At 39.7% G+C, this 16864-nt stretch overlaps 1 protein-coding gene across 2 annotated transcripts in view; it reads right to left on the reverse strand.

Moving 5' to 3' along the window:
- Positions 1-16864, reverse strand: part of ARMH4 (armadillo like helical domain containing 4) — a 59712-nt gene that overhangs the window by 10528 nt on the left and 32320 nt on the right. For both annotated transcript variants that reach the window (XM_042446607.1, XM_042446606.1), the window contains exon 6: positions 1382-1413. In XM_042446607.1, coding sequence (XP_042302541.1) covers positions 1382-1413 — 32 coding nt within the window. The remainder of the gene's footprint in view (positions 1-1381; positions 1414-16864) is intronic.

Below are 16864 nucleotides of genomic sequence, written 5' to 3' on the forward strand. Positions count from 1 at the left end.
GAAGAAACTCTTCTAGAACATGACCACATAGCCCAAAAAACCCACAAAAATGAGCACAACCAAAGATTTTCAGACAATGTCACGATCTAAGAGGACTTATCTAGAGATGAACCAGGAATGCTCCAGCAAGAAACCATTCACAGGATTTCTCTATGAAATGAATGGTTTGTTGCTGGAGCATTCCTAGTTCTTCCTGGGTTAAGTCCTCTCATATCACAATGTGTGTGAAAATCTTTGCTGCTATTGTGCTACTTTCTTGGAAAGATGCCTTTTTAATCCCCTGATTTTCCCTCATGTGACAGTCTCCAAAGGCTGCCAAATGGTACAACCATGTGAACAGCCACTTGGCACTGCAATGGATGGCACCAGGTAACAGAGGGAGGTCAGGGCATCTTAGGGCCAGAATACTTCAAATACTCTGGGCCATACAGACACTACCCACAGACCACACCAGGCCAAAAAAACCCATAAGAAACCCCTTGCTCAACATGGAGCTGGAGGCAATCATTGAATAATGTTAATTATCTGTGAATAAGGTTGCCAGATCTCAGAGCCTGGCCCTGAGTTGTGTATAATAATAATAATAAGAAGAAGAATTTGTTTTATTTATATACCGCTATTCCAAAGATCATAGCGGTGAACAGCAAGTAAGCTAATTTGCCCCCAACAGTCTGGGTACTCATTTTAGCGACCTCGGAAGGATGCAAGCTTGGGCCCTTTTGCTGGTCTTGAACTCGCAACCTTGTGGTTTTGAGTGCATGGCTGCAGTATAGGCATTTAATCACTGTGCCACCAGGGCTCCTGTGTGAGTGAGAGAGAAAAAAGGAGGGACAGATTTTGAGAAAGTTATTATTTTCCAACAAACACCCAGAATCTTTCCAATTAGCATTATTGCTGGCTCTTAGAAAAGGCTGCTGTGGAAACAGGAGAGGAAACAAACAAACAAAAAAGACCCCATCAGAAAATGAGAGACCAGAAGGTGATGCTATTGGGTTCATTAACTCAAAAGGACCATCATCAGGAACATACATGAACCGTCTTTCCTCTCAGATGCTCATCCCAAAGAAGCCATTAAGGCTTGTGACAAGCCATGTATCAAAATGTTCCCACCCCATAGATTTCTGAAAGTCAAAAAGAGTGCTTTTTCATTTTTAAATTCTCAGTTTTGATACTGAATATTAAATTTGGACTGTTTTAAATTTGTATGTCTCATTTGTCCTTTAAAACTGTTGCATGTTTTAATTAATGTGTTTTAATTGATGTTGATTTGTTATTGCTCCCTGCCTCAATCCATGGAGAGAGACTAGTAAGATTATTATTATTATTATTATTATTATTATTAAAAACACATTTACACCAAATGAAATGAAGCACTTCTTACCTTATCTTTCAGCTTTTCCATCCAGCTTCTCACTAGAAAAATAAAAAAACATACATGAATTGCAAGCAGAATTCTTAGTTTGATGCTAAACAAAAAGGATGAAGTTAACAAGTTTGTTATGGTGGGGGATTTTATTTTATTTTTTTAGAGGGGGGAGATGTTTGAAGCAAGAACTGCCTACAATTCCAAGCCTTCCCAAGTTTTTGTTTTGTACTGAAAACTGACTTGCATTGTTGCTTTAAGATAATATTTTGTGTGTGTGTGTGAGTGGCAAATGATACAGCAGGCAGTTTCCAACAGAGGAAAGCATCATAGTCGATTTGCTGATGGACTATGGATTCCAGCATTATAGGCTTTATAGTTTGGGGAGATATTCAGCCTTCTCTGTCAGCAAGCTCTGGTGCCTCAACAAACTACAAGTCCTAGGATTCTATTGAGCCATGAAAATTAAAGTGGTGTCAAACTGCATTATTTCTGCAATGTAGATGAACTGGCAAAACCACCTCCGAGGATTCCTTGCCTAAGAAAACCCTATGACATTCATGGGGTTGCCATAAGTTGACAGGTGACTTGGAGGCGCGCGCATACACACACACACATGCATCACTTTATATTTCACTATTCAAGATGGGATGTTTTATACTATTTTAATGGTTTTAACAGGGCCTTACAGTATAATGTTTGGAGTCTGTAAATGAATGCACATTTTATAAGCAAAGTAATGAACAGCAGCAATAAAAATACAAGACTTGAACCAAGACCAGCATAGCTTAGGTTTAGCTTACTGACTACTCCACATTAACACAGCTTCTTGTCAGTTCTTCTTTTAAAATATCATCCTATTTTCAAAAGATCAAAGTGATGAAACGGCAGGAATGCCTTTTGCTAAGCCCACTGGTGTTAAGAGATCTGTCCACATGGCACAGAAAATAAAAAGGTCCCCCCAGGAATTCAGGTTGCGAACATCAATTGAAGGACACCCCTTACAGGTAAGAATCAAAGGGCTGACAGATTCAGATAAAGTTCTCTATCAAAGTGGAACATTAAGATCAAGGATTATTTTTTTCCTCACACAGGACGGCACTGGAAACACAAACTGAGATTCAGCCTTGGGCGTGAATATGGTATGGATGTGGAGCTACATATCAATGTCACATGCCTGTATTGCAGTACGTGGTGTAAAATTTTTGAAGGTGGAACTGCTCTATGGGTGCATCAATGGAGATTATCACAAGTCCATTTTCACCCAATCTGGGCACAGGCTGGACACAGGCTTGAACAGGTGAAAAACAGATCTTATTGCACACCTTTTTGCTCAACTCATCCATACCGCATGCCAGATCCAGACTCCTGGCATACTTTTTGAAGGACGGGAAAGTATCGTAGGTTCAAAAAGTACATTAGGAGGCTGGACTGCGTATGTGATGCAACTGAGTTGGGCAAAAAGGTATGCAATAAGATCCGTTTTCACCCGTTCAAGCCATGAATATAATATTTTCAAGCCATGAATTCTTGAAACTGTAGATAAAAATATCTGTGGATACTGACTATATAGCATGCAGGCATAGCCATGTCACACAACCCTTGTGCTGAACGGTAAGGTCACAACAGAGCAAAGCATCAAATGTGCAGCCCCCTTCCACAATGTGCACGCACATGCGCATGCACACACAATGTGCATCCACACACAGTGTCACATGTACAACTCTGTTTCTGCAACCTGGAACTGAATGTTGTGCCTTCTCTCAAAGCCTTCCCCACTCCTTCAAATCTTCTTCTTTGCTATTATTAATGGTGCCTTTCTCCTCAAGATGAGCTTGGAAGTTGCACAGCATCTTTCCAATGGGACCAATGGGAGGTTTGTATGCTTGACCCCCTTTTGAAGCAGCGTGTCACTTTGCTTTCCCGACCACGTCTTCTTGCTTCCCCTTGAGGAATCGGAAGGAGAGCAATTTCCCCTCCGTCTCATGTACTGTCAACTCTTCATATTGCTAATTGCCTCATTAGCCACTCCAGAGTAAGGCTGGAGGCCGATTAATTGCTTTGTTTGCATCTCCCGCTCTCTCACACACACACATCTCCTGCTTCCCATCACAAAAAGGTGTAAAAGCTGTAAAAAGAAGGGGAAGCAGGAGGGACCTTCCAAACTACAGCTCCCAATTTGGCCTGAAGGATGGCCATGCAGAACAGCGCTACACATAAAGCAGTGGTCCTTGGACCAATGCCCATCCCAGAGCCATTGGCTGTTGGACCCTGGCGAGTTTCCAGGAATGAAAGAAACTATGGTACCCAATGGACACAAATATAGTGCTGATCTCTGGCACATGGCAAAATAATGATTGCCAATCCCCCAGATCAGACATCCTGAGAAGCATCACTAAAGAAGTTGGAGCAAGTTTGTTTACTGCTCCAGAAAACAGAGACCTGAACTGATAGAATCAAAATACAAGAAATAAGTTTCCAGCTCATCATTAGGAAGACAATTCTGTTAAAGTAATCAAGCATTTATTGCCCAGCCTTTACTGTCTTTTGTCCTCAATACATGTGAAAGGGATTTTGGAGTCCTAGTAGACCACAAGCTAAACATGCATTTAACATGAGCTTTCATAGGAGTTTATCACACAGGGCAAAACTCTGTGCAAAAATGGGGTTTAAATTGGGGGGGTAAAACCCGCAAAAGCGAGTTGATTTTTCACAAGTCATTGTTAAACTAATGTTAACACAAACGGAAAGTGGAGGGAAAGGAGACAAAAGCTGCTCCTTTTTAATTTCGGAAAATTCCAAAAGTAAAAAGGAATGTCTTTTGTTTACTTTCTATTTGGGTTAACACAAGTTTAACAATGACATGTGTGAAAATCAACCCGCTTTTGCGGTTTCTTTCTACCTTTTAAATCCCGTTTTGCACAGGATTTCCCTTGTGTGATAAACTCCATAGATTACAATTATTTTTTAAAATTAGTAATATTTTTTTAAAAAAATTAACTTTTGTAATCAGTGTTTTAGCTTTGTCCTTTTAAATTATTGTAATCTGCCTTGAATCCCATTGTGGGAGAAAGGCAGGATATAAATCCTTGAAATAAAATAAATACATAAATAAATCTGACAGAGAACGCTAAAGACATTGGGAAATTACAAATCCCAGGATGGAGCTACAGCACTTAAAGTGGTACCAAACCACATTATTTCTATAGTGTAGATTCACACTTTATCTCATTTTTAAAACTCTTTTCTTGATTGCGGTTGGATAATGTCAGCATGGTCATGTTTTATGGCACCCAGTAAACTTACCATTGGGCAGCATGTCAATATTGTTGAGTGAGTGAAGCGATAAATACTAACCATCCTCAATAAGAGAAGGCAATTGGAGTCTAGGGCTACGTGCATTTTAATTTGGTCAAAAAGTGAGTGTTGTTAAAGCTAAAACAACAGCGATTCTTCCTTTGCCTCATCAGACAGGGATGTAACCATCTCAGCTCTTAAGAGAGGCTCTCTGGAAGCACTCCTGCTGTTTCTGGTAGAGAAAGTGCTAGAGTTATTCTACAGTAATTGCTTTATCACATTATAAAAATGCAGGATTGAACATATCACAGTTAACAAGCCTAAGGTTCATTTTAACAAGTTATGCTAAATGCCTTCCCAGGCTTCCAACTCATCCGGGTGCTTTAAGGCTGCCTTCATCTGTGGGAGGAAAATTGTCGACTGGTAGTAAACTGGCTTGCAGAGTTCTGAAAGCAATTAAAATAGAAGGTTTTTGGAAAGCAGGCTATCAAATGTTTGCAAGACATAGTGCCTTGCTGTTGTCGTGTGTCTTTCGGACATATGGTGACCCTGACACAGGGTTTTCTTGGCCAAATTTGTTCAGAGTGGGGTTTGCCTTTGCCTTCCTCTGAGGCTGAAAGAGTGTGACTTGGCCTGTGGGTTTCCATGGCTGAACAGAGATTTGAACCCTGGTCTCCAGAGGAACACACAAACCACTACACCATGCTGCCTCTCTTAAGTGAGGGTTTGCCTTTAGCTTCCACTGAGGTTCAGTGATTTGCCCAAGGTCACCCCATGGGTTTCCATGGCTGAACAAGGATTTGAACCCTGGTCTCCAGAATCATCGTCCAATGCTCAAGCCACCACACCACACTGGCTCCCAGTAAGAAGCAACCAGGGACTTTATCACACGTGAGGAATTTCTCTTAATTTTGAATGAAAAGAAAGTGGGGCCAGAACGCATTCATGTGAATTCGCTAGTTCAGCGAATTTACGTGAATTCGCTAGTTCAGCGAATTTACGTGAATTCGAATTGCATTCGAACTGACTTCCCACTGCCCAAAAATAGCTTGCCATTGCCCGAATTTGCGTGTGGTAGTCTATCACGCAATAGCGTGAAACCCCATGATAGCACTCAGACTGACTTCCCATTGCCTGAATTTGCGTGTAGTGGGTTATCATGCAATAACGTTAAACCTCATGATTGCATTCAGATTGCCATTGGATTATACTTCCAATTTCCCTTGTCTGATAAACTCCCCAGAAGAAACCCTGCCAGTTTTCAACCACCGCCCGCCATTTTTATCTTCCCCCTTTCCCTATTATTCCCCACTTAATAGGACCCACCAAAGACAGATCACTTTGCAGAGGCACAAACTGATCGCCCACAGAAGGCTTTTCAAATTATCTCCTCTCCCTCCATACATTAGTTGATTATCCTGTTGAAAGAAAAAGCATCCATCTCGCTTTCGAAACCATCTTAAAATGTCATTCCCGCTCCCACTAGGTCCTTGTATCTTTACTTTATTTTTTCTCCTACCCATTTCTGGAAAAACTGAATATCAAAGCTGCCATTTAGGGAAATGGGAGGATTTAAGAACCTCAAGGCAGCTAATTTATTTATTTATTAAAAAAATATGTTATTAAGTTTCCCAGATATATAAAACACAACCACAGCCCTACAATACATCAAAAGGAAAGAAAATCACATTAAGAGAAAAAAGAAAAAAGTAGAAAAGAACATCTTGATGCAAAAAAAGAGAGAAAAGAAGAAAGATAACAGTAACCTCCAATCTTCTCCACAATGGTTATCAACCTATATTAATCTATTAAAAATCCCTCTCCAACACAACAGATCATCAACCACCTTTCTCTAAAATAGAATTGTTATTAATAATAAGTCAGGTATAGCTTAAACCTCTTTTAGAATTGTGAAAAGACGATACAGTGATTGTTATGACAGATGGTTGTGAAATGAGAGAATGCCGAAGATAATTTGCTTTGCTTAATTAAGCAAAATAGGCAAGAAACAAGATGATATGGTTTGATACCATTCAGGTTAGCGGAGGACAAATAATAATTAACATTTAGATGAAGGTTACTAAAAATATTTACCATTAACTTTTAATGAATCTCTAGAAATGTTTTATTGTTTTTCGATACATTATATGTTCAGGATTAAACGCAGGGTTAATAAAGCAGCAGGTTTCTATGACAGGCACCTAGCCTACAAAGAGATACTATAATGGGGCTGGATGAGCTTTTACAGAATCTCCAGCTGAGGTCCTGATGAATCCATCCTTTCACAAGTCAAGAAAGAAAGAAAATCTTTTCTTCCAAGGCACACCTTTCAGAAGCGATGGCTGGAAGTGTGTGCTAATCTATGGATCTAATAATCCTTCTGACATATTATTCACAGTGCTTAACACAGACCTGATGGGGTTTTCAACTCACAGCCGGGTGTGTAATTCAGGAAATGGACTGCCAACAATAGAGGAAGAGACTACACTGTGAAATGTAGCCTCTGTAACATTAGCTCTACAGTTATTTCTTTGATGCAAAGTATAGGACCTAAATACCCACGAGGGACTAAATCCTGTCTGATCTTGGAAACTAAGCAGGGTCAGCCCTGATTAGTATTTGGGCTGCATCTGCACTGCAGAATTAATTAATTTGACACCACTTTAACTGCCCTGGTTCAATGCTATGAAATTCTGGGAACTGTAGTTTTGTGAAACATTTAGTCTTCTCTGTTAGTGAGCTCTGGTGCCACAACAAACTACAGTCCCCAGAACTCTGTAGCATTGAGCCATGGCAGTTAAAGTGCTGTCAAACTGGAGTATTTCTGCAATGCGGATGCAGCTTTGGATGGGAGACCCCCAGTGAATACTGGGTGCTGTAGGCTATATTTCAGAGGAAGGAACAGGCAAAACCACCTCCGAGGATTCTTTGCCTAAAAAAACACTACAAAATTCAGGTTGACAGATGACTTGAAGGCACAAACACAGACACACATCATTAGGACAGACAGACAGCATGGTGTACTTGAGTATAGTACTACGATCCTGGAGTTTGTTGTTGTTGTGGACCTTCAAGTTGTTTCCAACTTTTTTTTTATTTTTATTGCAAATTTCATATATACATCAACAAAAAAAATTAAAAAGTAATAAAAAAAGAAAAGAAAGTATTTACATTACACATTTCAATATGCAATAGATTTAACGGATATCTGACATTCATTACATTGTCTTTCAGTCTAATAGCCTCAATTTCTGAAATTTCTTAGAACTCAGTTCTAGTAGAGTTACCATAATTTAATTACATTTTCCCATTTAGTAGCGTGTTCCTGTATGGTTCTGTTTGCTCCTAGGATTGTCATTTTATCCATTACATAGTAGTCATGTAGTCTTGTTAACCAGTCTTCTAGTGAAGGCAGTATCTCATATCTCCAATTTTTTGCTAGACTAATACGTGCTGCCGTTACCATATATAATATAATACTCATTGTATTCATTGATAATTTTGATTGTATTGTATCTAGCATATTCAGTAGAAATATTTCAGGCTTTAAGGGAAATCTTAACATCAACACTTCTTGCATCTTTTTATGGATCATGATCCAATATTGATCTGAGCTAGTCTGGTTGGAGTTATATACCACCTGTGGAATATTTTTACATAATTTTCTTTCAATGTATTCCCTTTAGTAAATTTCAGATTCAGTTTCCAAGAATGTTCCCAACTGGATAATGGAATTGTATATCCAATATTATCCATCCATTTAACCATGCTTTCCTTAATTACTTCTTCCTCCATTTCTATTTCTACCAGACATTTATACATTTTTTTTATAAACCCTTTGTTATCTCCTTAAAAAATCTTATCCACAGGTTGCCATTCAAGATCTATTCCTTTTTCTTTCATGTCCCTCTCGAATTCTTTTTTCATTTGGATGTATTGAAACCAGCTTATTATTTTTCCTTCTTGATTCAGTTGTTCTCTAGGTTTTATTTTGGGACCACCTTTGGTTTTAATTAGTAAGTCTGCATAATTAATCCACTGATTTTTATCTACATATTCATTTTTGTGGAACGCTTCTTGTGTAGAAATCCATCTAGGTATTCTAGGATAGAAAACTCTCCTATATTGGTTCCAAATCTTATACAAAGACTTCCTTATTAAATGTTGGTTAAATTCCTTTTCGGCAGTTTGTGTTTTATATCCTAAATACAAATGCCATCCATGTATTATTCCCGCACTTTCTATTGATAGTATCTCCTTATTTTCAAGTAAAATCCAATCCTTGATCCAAGAGAGTGCGCAGGCCTTATAGTATAATTCTAGGTTGGGTAGTCCTAATCCGCCCTTCTGTTTCGTATCTTGCATTACCTTGTATTTAATTCTGGGTCTTTTGCCCTGCCAGATAAATTTAGATAACTCCTGATTCCAACTTTTGAATCGCGTTTTGTTTAAAGGTATAGGTAGAGACTGAAAAAGAAATATCATTTTTGGAAGGACTGACATTTGGATAGTAGCAATTCTACCTAGCAGAGAGAGTTGCTTTTTATTCCATTCTATTAGATCAGTCTTTATATTTTTCCATGTCTTCTCGTAATTATTTTTATATAAGTCAGTGTTCTTTCCTGAGATTTCTATTCCTAAATATTTGATTCTGTCTGTTATCTGAATTTCAGTCTTTCCTTGCAATTCCATTATTTCTTTAGTAGTTAAATTTTTCGTTATTATACCAAACTTTTTTTAATTAATTTTTATTCTGGCGATGCTTCCAAATTGTTCTATTATCTCTTCTAACTTTGTTATATTGTTTAGTGGATCATCTAAGAATACCACAATATCGTCGGCATAGGCCCTTAAATAAAAGTTCTGCTTATTGATTCTTGGCACTTTGAGCGTCGGGTCTTTTTTAATTTTTTTGATTAACAACTCTATTGCAATAATAAAAAGAAGGGGAGATAGGGGGCATCCCTGTCTAGTACCTTTGTTAATTTTACAGGTTGGTGTTTTTTGCCCATTTATTATTATTTGTGTAGTTTGAGTTTTATAGATATTTCTAACCCTATTAAAAAAATTATCTTTGATCCCAATTCCTTCTAACACAGATAACATATACTCCCAATTGATAAGTTGTTTCCAACTTATGGCAACCCTAAGGTGAACCTATCATAGAGTTTTCTTGGCAAGATTTAGTCAGAGGGCGTTTCCCCTGAGACTAAAGAGAGTATGTGACTTGCCCAAAGTCATCCAGTGGGTTTTGTGGCCAAGGTTAGAATTGAAACCTGGCCTCCAGAGTCATAGCCCAACACTCAAACCACTATGCCATGCTGGCTCTCATGACTCTAGAGACCAGGGCTCAAATTCCCACTAGACTGTGGAAACCCACTGTCCTTGGGCAAGTCACACTCTCTCAGCCTCAGAAGAAGGCAAAGGCATACCCCTTCTGAACAAGTCTTGCTGAGGAAACCCTGTGATAGATTTGCTTTAAGGTCATCCATCGTAAGTCTAAAGAAGCAGGGTGACCAGAGGTACTCCTTTTTCAAAACATGTCCTATATTTCAACCTTCTGACCAGGTGGAATTGCAAAATGTCCTCCATTTTGAGCACAACTAAGAAGCATGAATTTATATTTATATTAATGTTTTTCTAGGTTTTAATTTGTAACGTCCTACAATTTGCAGGGCATTTTCCTCCTTTGGAGTTATGGCATCTGGTCACCCTGTGCAGAAGTCAGCAGAGCCCTCTTATGGGCACCTTGGTTCTAATTGTATCAGATGAAGACACACAAAAAATGAGTCATGAACATTGCTCAGTTTGGGCTCCTTGTACAATTTCCTCCTCTTCTGTCAACCTGCCCAAAGTTGGGATGGTCAGAGCTGTCAGGAGCTTCTAGGACACAGGTTTATTTATAGCTTAGTGGAGGAAAGTGTGAGGCTATCCAGTATCCGCTGGGGTTAGGTTCCAGGACCTCCCATGGATACCAAAATCGATGGATGCTCAAGGTCCATTAAATGCAATGGCACAGTAAAATCATGTTCCTTACATAAAATGGCAAAATAAAGGTTTGCTTCCTGAAATTTATAGATTTTAAAAATGTTTTCAAGCCATGGATGCTTGAATCTGTGGATATGAAGAGCTTACTGTATTAGGAACTCATTCCAAATATGTGCCATTTTTCTTGCCCCTGATCTGCTTCTTCCTCTGAGCTGTTTTATAAAATGAGCAGCCATGGCACATCATTCAGACATTTTAGCTTCTACCATGAGTGCTAATAATTCCACCCCACCACTCATCACAGTGCAACTTAAGTATATTGTCTATGGCTGCCCTAGCAATTAGCCGTTAACTAGGGTTAATAGCCGTCAGTAGCTGTTTTAGTGGGAACTGGCTGGCAGAGTCAAGGAGATGACCTTGCATTCAAAATCATCCATAGCAGTTTAAAGGAACATACCTTCATAGTCTAGCCTGGCTGACTGGTTCTATATTGCTGATTCAGAATGTGTATTGTCACTGTCACAAAATATTTGGACACAATGAAAACTAGTTTAGGCAAAATAAAGGCCAGAATTTTTATCAAGGGGGCCAAACAGGAGAGGCCATATAGTTACAATGCTGCAAAGGGAGAACCCTATAACAGGGTGCAAAGGAGATGATGTGACTTAGGACCTTATCGCACACCATACTGTCCTCAAGGTGGCCCCATGCCATCACCCAGCACTAAGCCATCCCCGATCAGGAAAGCCGGAAAGATTCACTCTTTCAAAAGTCATGCATCTGAGACCTGATTGGGGTTGGCTTAGCGCCGAGCAATGGCATGGGGCTGCCTTGAGGACAGTTCTCCCTTTGCAGCATTGCAACTATATGGGCTTTCCTGTTTTCTATTATTATTATTATTATTATTATTATTATTATTATTCCGCTTTTTCAGAGAGAATCAAAGCAGATCACAACAGCATACAAATAAAATTACAGTTTAAAAGAAATAATTATTATAATAATAAAATGAAGCCCTGGTTGCTCAGTGGTTAAATACTGATATTGCAGCCACAAGGCTGAGAGTTCAACCCCAGGACTCCAAGGTTGACTCAGCCTTGCACCCTTTCATAGGTTGGTAAAATGAGTACCCAGTTTGTTGGGCGCAATTGGCTTACACATTGTAAACCACTTAGGGAGTGCTTAGTTCACTGATAAGCTATTACTATAGAAACAATTAAAGGAGCTCCATATTAAAAAAAAAACACCTAAGGAACTATTCAAAACCCCAATCCTTAGTTTAATTTAATCTGTTAGAAGAATATGCAAGAGAACAATCAAGCAGACACTATTGAACCAAACAAGAAGTGAGAAGCAACACGTCGCTAACTGTTAAGTTTTAATAAAAAGACTTGGAAGAATCTTTGTTCATATGAGGATCAGTTCATCAGGCAATAGCCTTCCCAGTAAAATATTTCTTCTTTTATCTGTTGCCAAGAGTATACTTTCAGTAGAAATGTAAAGCTATAGTCCTTTATCAATTAATTACATATGCGCTATTCCATGGAACTACAGGGTTGGGTAAAATGGACTCAGAGGATGGGTGTGGGACTGAAGAAAAGGAAAGAAAAAATGCCACGAGGATGATTATGGATTAATACATCTTCTTACCTAGCTGAAGATGACAGCAAAACCTTGAACACTTCTAAGAGGTTAATGAGAAACAGTTCTTTTCCATCTCAGTTCAGAAGGAGATTTAATTTTTTTATTTATTTATGATGAATCAGGAACCGGAGAAACCTCTCTGGTAACAGCCACTCTATTGATCTTCTGTACTGATTAATGCCACTTTCAAAGTTTGGGGAGGCCTGAACCCATTATGCTCTTATTGGAAACTGAGCAAAAGAACTGCTACAGTAATACACACACACACACACACACACACACACACACACACATTCTAATAGAAGGTCCTCTGTCTGGATCCCAGAGCAAAAAATGAGATTTACGTGCTTATTAAAAGAGTGCACTTGGCCGCAATAAAACCTTTTGGGGAAGGGGGCTGGATTTTCAAAATATAATTAATAATAATAATAATTTGGGCCCTTGATATCCACTGGGATTTGGTTCCAGGATCCCCTGTGGATACCAAAATCTGTGGATGCTCAAGTCCCATTCAATACAATTACAAAGTGAAATGGCATCCCTTATATAAAATAGCAAAATCCAGATAAGAGGAAAGTAACATGATGACCAGAGATGACCGGTGGCTTCTATGTCAGTGGGGTGCTGTAAATATGCTCCAGGTTTAAGTCCAAATTTTAAAGCAACCCTATTCCCACAATAGGTTCACCATCGTGGACAGCTCTGCTGGGGAGAGCCTTCTCTCAGTCCCACCATACGCACAGGTCCACCTGGTGGTAACATCTGAGACAGAGCCTTCTCAGGGGCTGCCCCCAGACTCTGGAACTCCCTTCCCAGAGAAGTTAGACTGGCACCCTCCTTTCTCTTTTTCCATTGAAAGATGAAGATGTTTCTGTTTTGACAAGTCTTTGAGGGCTGATTGTACAGGGCCCATCCCACCTAAACAATGTGCAGGGTTTTCTATTGATTATGCCTGGTGTAGTGGTTTCAGTGTTGGACTATGACTCTGGAGACCAGGGTTTGATTCTCAGCTCTGCTATGAAACCCACTGAGTGACCTTGGGCAAGTCACATGCTCTCAGCCTCAGGGGAAGGCAATCGCTAAGCTCCTCTGAACAAATCTCACAGGGTCACCATAAGTCAGAAATGACTTGAAGGCACACAGCAACAACATTTGTAATGCTGCATTTTATTATGGTTTATGTTTTTAACTGGTTTTAATTTTTCACAGTTTAATCACTTTTGAATTTTTGTATTTGGTGGATTTTCAACTATGGAGATTATCACATGAGGGATGGGACATCATTGTCCTATCCTTGTCCCATCCTTCCCACATGACTGCAGGAATGACTTTCAGATGACGTTGTGTTTATGCAGTCATTATCCCATCTGGAAAGTGTGAGTGACAGCAATCATGCTGAAGACTTTCATATGATGTCGTGCTGATCCTGTCATTGTGCTGTCATTGTCTCGTCATTGAAGTGGCATTGCCTGGCATTTTGTATTAACAAGAGTTCATGTTAATGCAATGCTGCTTCAATAACAGGATAGTGCTACTTTATGAAATAGTTCCATGCGATCACTGTCATGGACGGGATAAGGACCGCTCCCCAGTCCTATCCCATCTGTGTGTTATAATCTCCTATGTTCTTTTCAATCTGCTGTAAACTGCTTTGGGTCCCAAACTAGGGGGAAAGGGAGATATTAATAAGGAATCAGAATCATGGAGTTGGAAGAGACCCCCAAAAGCCATCTGGTCCAACTCCCTGCCATGCAGAAACACACAATCAAAGCACCCTTGACAGGTGGCCATCCAGCCTCTGTTTAAAAACCTCAGAAGAGACATATTCCACTGTCAAACAGCTCTTATCATCAATAAGTTCTTCCCAACATTGAGGTGGAATCACTTTTCCTCTAGTTTGAATCCATTCCTCCATGTCTTATTCTCTGGAGCAGCAGAAAACAAGTTTGCTCCATCCTCAACATGACATCCCTTTGAATATTTAAACAGGGATATCATATCTCTTCTTAACCTTCTCTTCTCCAGGCTAAACAAACCCAGCTCCCAAAGTCCCTTCTCATTAAACGAGTTTCCAGACCTTTCAACAGTTTGGCTGCTCTCCTCTGGACACATTCCATAACAAACAACATGGTCCAATAACAACAAACATTAACAAAATCTCCTTTAAAGTTGGGACTAAAACCCAGAGCAGATTCCCCTCCCCTCACTAACACAGGAGCCTCCAGGCACCACTCACAATGATGGAATATGGCCTTCCAGTTTAAAATATATCATACAGCCATCCCACATAAAAATTTACATAGTACATGTTGCTTCCGCAATTCCTTTACTCTCTTCTGGGGAATAGCAATGAAGCCAGTCCTTCTCCAATGAGCCCTGGCTGCTGCTTTTTCGTTTCTGGGAATGCACCTGTGCTTTCATCAATTTTATATCTTCTTTTATTTTGATTTAAAGTTGTGCTTGCTGCCTCTTGGAAGATTTTTATATTGCCTCTTAACATGCCATACTAATCAGTGCTCTTTTATAGTGGTGCACATTTCTAATGATCCCATTAGTCTGTTTTCTTTTCTCCTGCTTGCAAATTAGTTTGGCAGATTCATTAGACATTCCAGGTGTTTTTGTCACAACAGCTCCATGAAGGAGCTGTAAGATGGTGAGGGAAACATTTAACATGTTTCTGTGGTGGGTGTTGTGTGCCTTGAAGTAGTTTCTGACTAATGGTGAGCCTAAGATGACCCTATCATAGGGTTTTCTTGGCAAGATTTGTTCTGGGGAGCTTTGTCATTGCCATCCCCTAAGGCTGAGAGAGTGTGACTTACCCAAGGTCAGCCAGTGGGTTTCATGGCTGAGCTGGAAATCAAACCCTGGTCCCCAGTGTCACAGTCCAATACTCAAACCACAGTGCCATGCTGGCTCTCCCAGCATGTTTCTATGTAAAGATATAGATCAAGCCAATGTGGTGAAGTGGTTTCAGTGTTCTGACCTCATTCCTGATCTCAGAACAGCAGTCCTTGAACAACAACAAAAAATTACAGTTGGTCCTAGGTATCTGGTGGGGTTTGGTTCCAGGACCCCCTCCCATGGATACCAAAATCCATGGATGCTCAAGTCCCATTAAATACAATGGCATAGTAAGATCATCATCATCATCATCTTACTCCAACTAGGACTGAGATAGTGTTCCTTATATAAAATGGTAAAATCAAGCTTTGCATTTTGGAAGTTATATATTTTAAAAATATTTTCGAACTGTGGATGCTTGAATCTGTGGATAAAAAAATCTGTGGATACGGAAGGCTGACTATACAAAAGAAGATTGGAAAGTGAAACAGCTGAATTTAGAATATGTCCACAAACCCCAATTCATCAACAGTGAGTCGAAGAGAGACAGAGGAGAATATCACACAGGGGGAAAGGGGGAAGGAAAAGGCAAAATCCCGCAATAATCACGCGACTGTGTGGAAGATTTTCAGACAACGTCGCACTCAGCTGAGACTTCTCCCAGGAATAACCAGCGATGCTCAAGCAACAAACCATCCACGGGAAATTCCCGTGAATCACTTCTCAATAGCATGATTGAAGCACGATTGGCAGCGTGCAAAAGCTAATTGCGTTTCATTCACGCTTTTGGGGAAGCAATGTGGGATCTTTAAAATTTAAAGGGACTGCAGGAAGCAAGCAGGGATCTTCAGACTTTAAAGGGGCTGCTCACTTTCACTTTTAAACGCCCCAGTTGTTGCAATGATACAATGTCCCTTTTAGTTACAGTTCTGTCCCTGCCTTGATTTTTCTCTTTCCAAGCAAATGCTATTACTGCTTGTACAGCTTTGAGTAACTGGTTTGTTAAATATTCTTCTTCTTTAATTATTTTTGAAGTTTTGCTTTATACCATTTTCTTTATTACAAATCAATTGTTTCCCCAATATTTTATTAGTTTCTTGTATTGCCAGCATCACTACTTTGCTCAAAGTCTCAGCCCTCTGGGGATGGTTTTGTCTTAAATAAATAAATAACGGTTAGAGGAAAAAGACGCCAGTGATTACATGCTAGTCTTCCCAGGGATTAAATGTGCTGGAATATAAAGGTCAGAGACTTTTCCTTCGAAGCGTGACCTTTGTCACTAACCTCAAGTGAGCATCAGCAACTCTCTGTTTAATCTAACAACCTTTTGCTGAGTACATTGATCCAAATTGAATTTGCCTCGTTCTCACATGCTGTAGTTGAAAGGATCTGAGGAGGGACTTTGGAGCAGACACACTGCCTTTGTTATCCACAAATATTGGAGTTTGTTACCCTGGTGCAATTAAACCAGATGCCCACACCGAAGGGAGGAGAATTCCCCATTTTATTTGCTGCATCAAATAGGTGTCAGTGGTCTTGTTGTTCTGGGACTTCAAGTCATTTCTGACTTATGGCGACCCTCAGGCAAAGATATCATGGGGTTTTCTTGGCAAGTGTCTTCAGAGGGGGTTTGTCATTGCCATCCTCTGAGGCTGAGAGAGTGTAACTTGCTGACTGTCACCCAGTGGATTTACATGGCCAAGATTGGATTTGAACCCGGGTCTCCAAAGT

Source organism: Sceloporus undulatus, chromosome 1 (assembly GCF_019175285.1).
Source record: "Sceloporus undulatus isolate JIND9_A2432 ecotype Alabama chromosome 1, SceUnd_v1.1, whole genome shotgun sequence".
NCBI lineage: Eukaryota > Metazoa > Chordata > Lepidosauria > Squamata > Phrynosomatidae > Sceloporus > Sceloporus undulatus.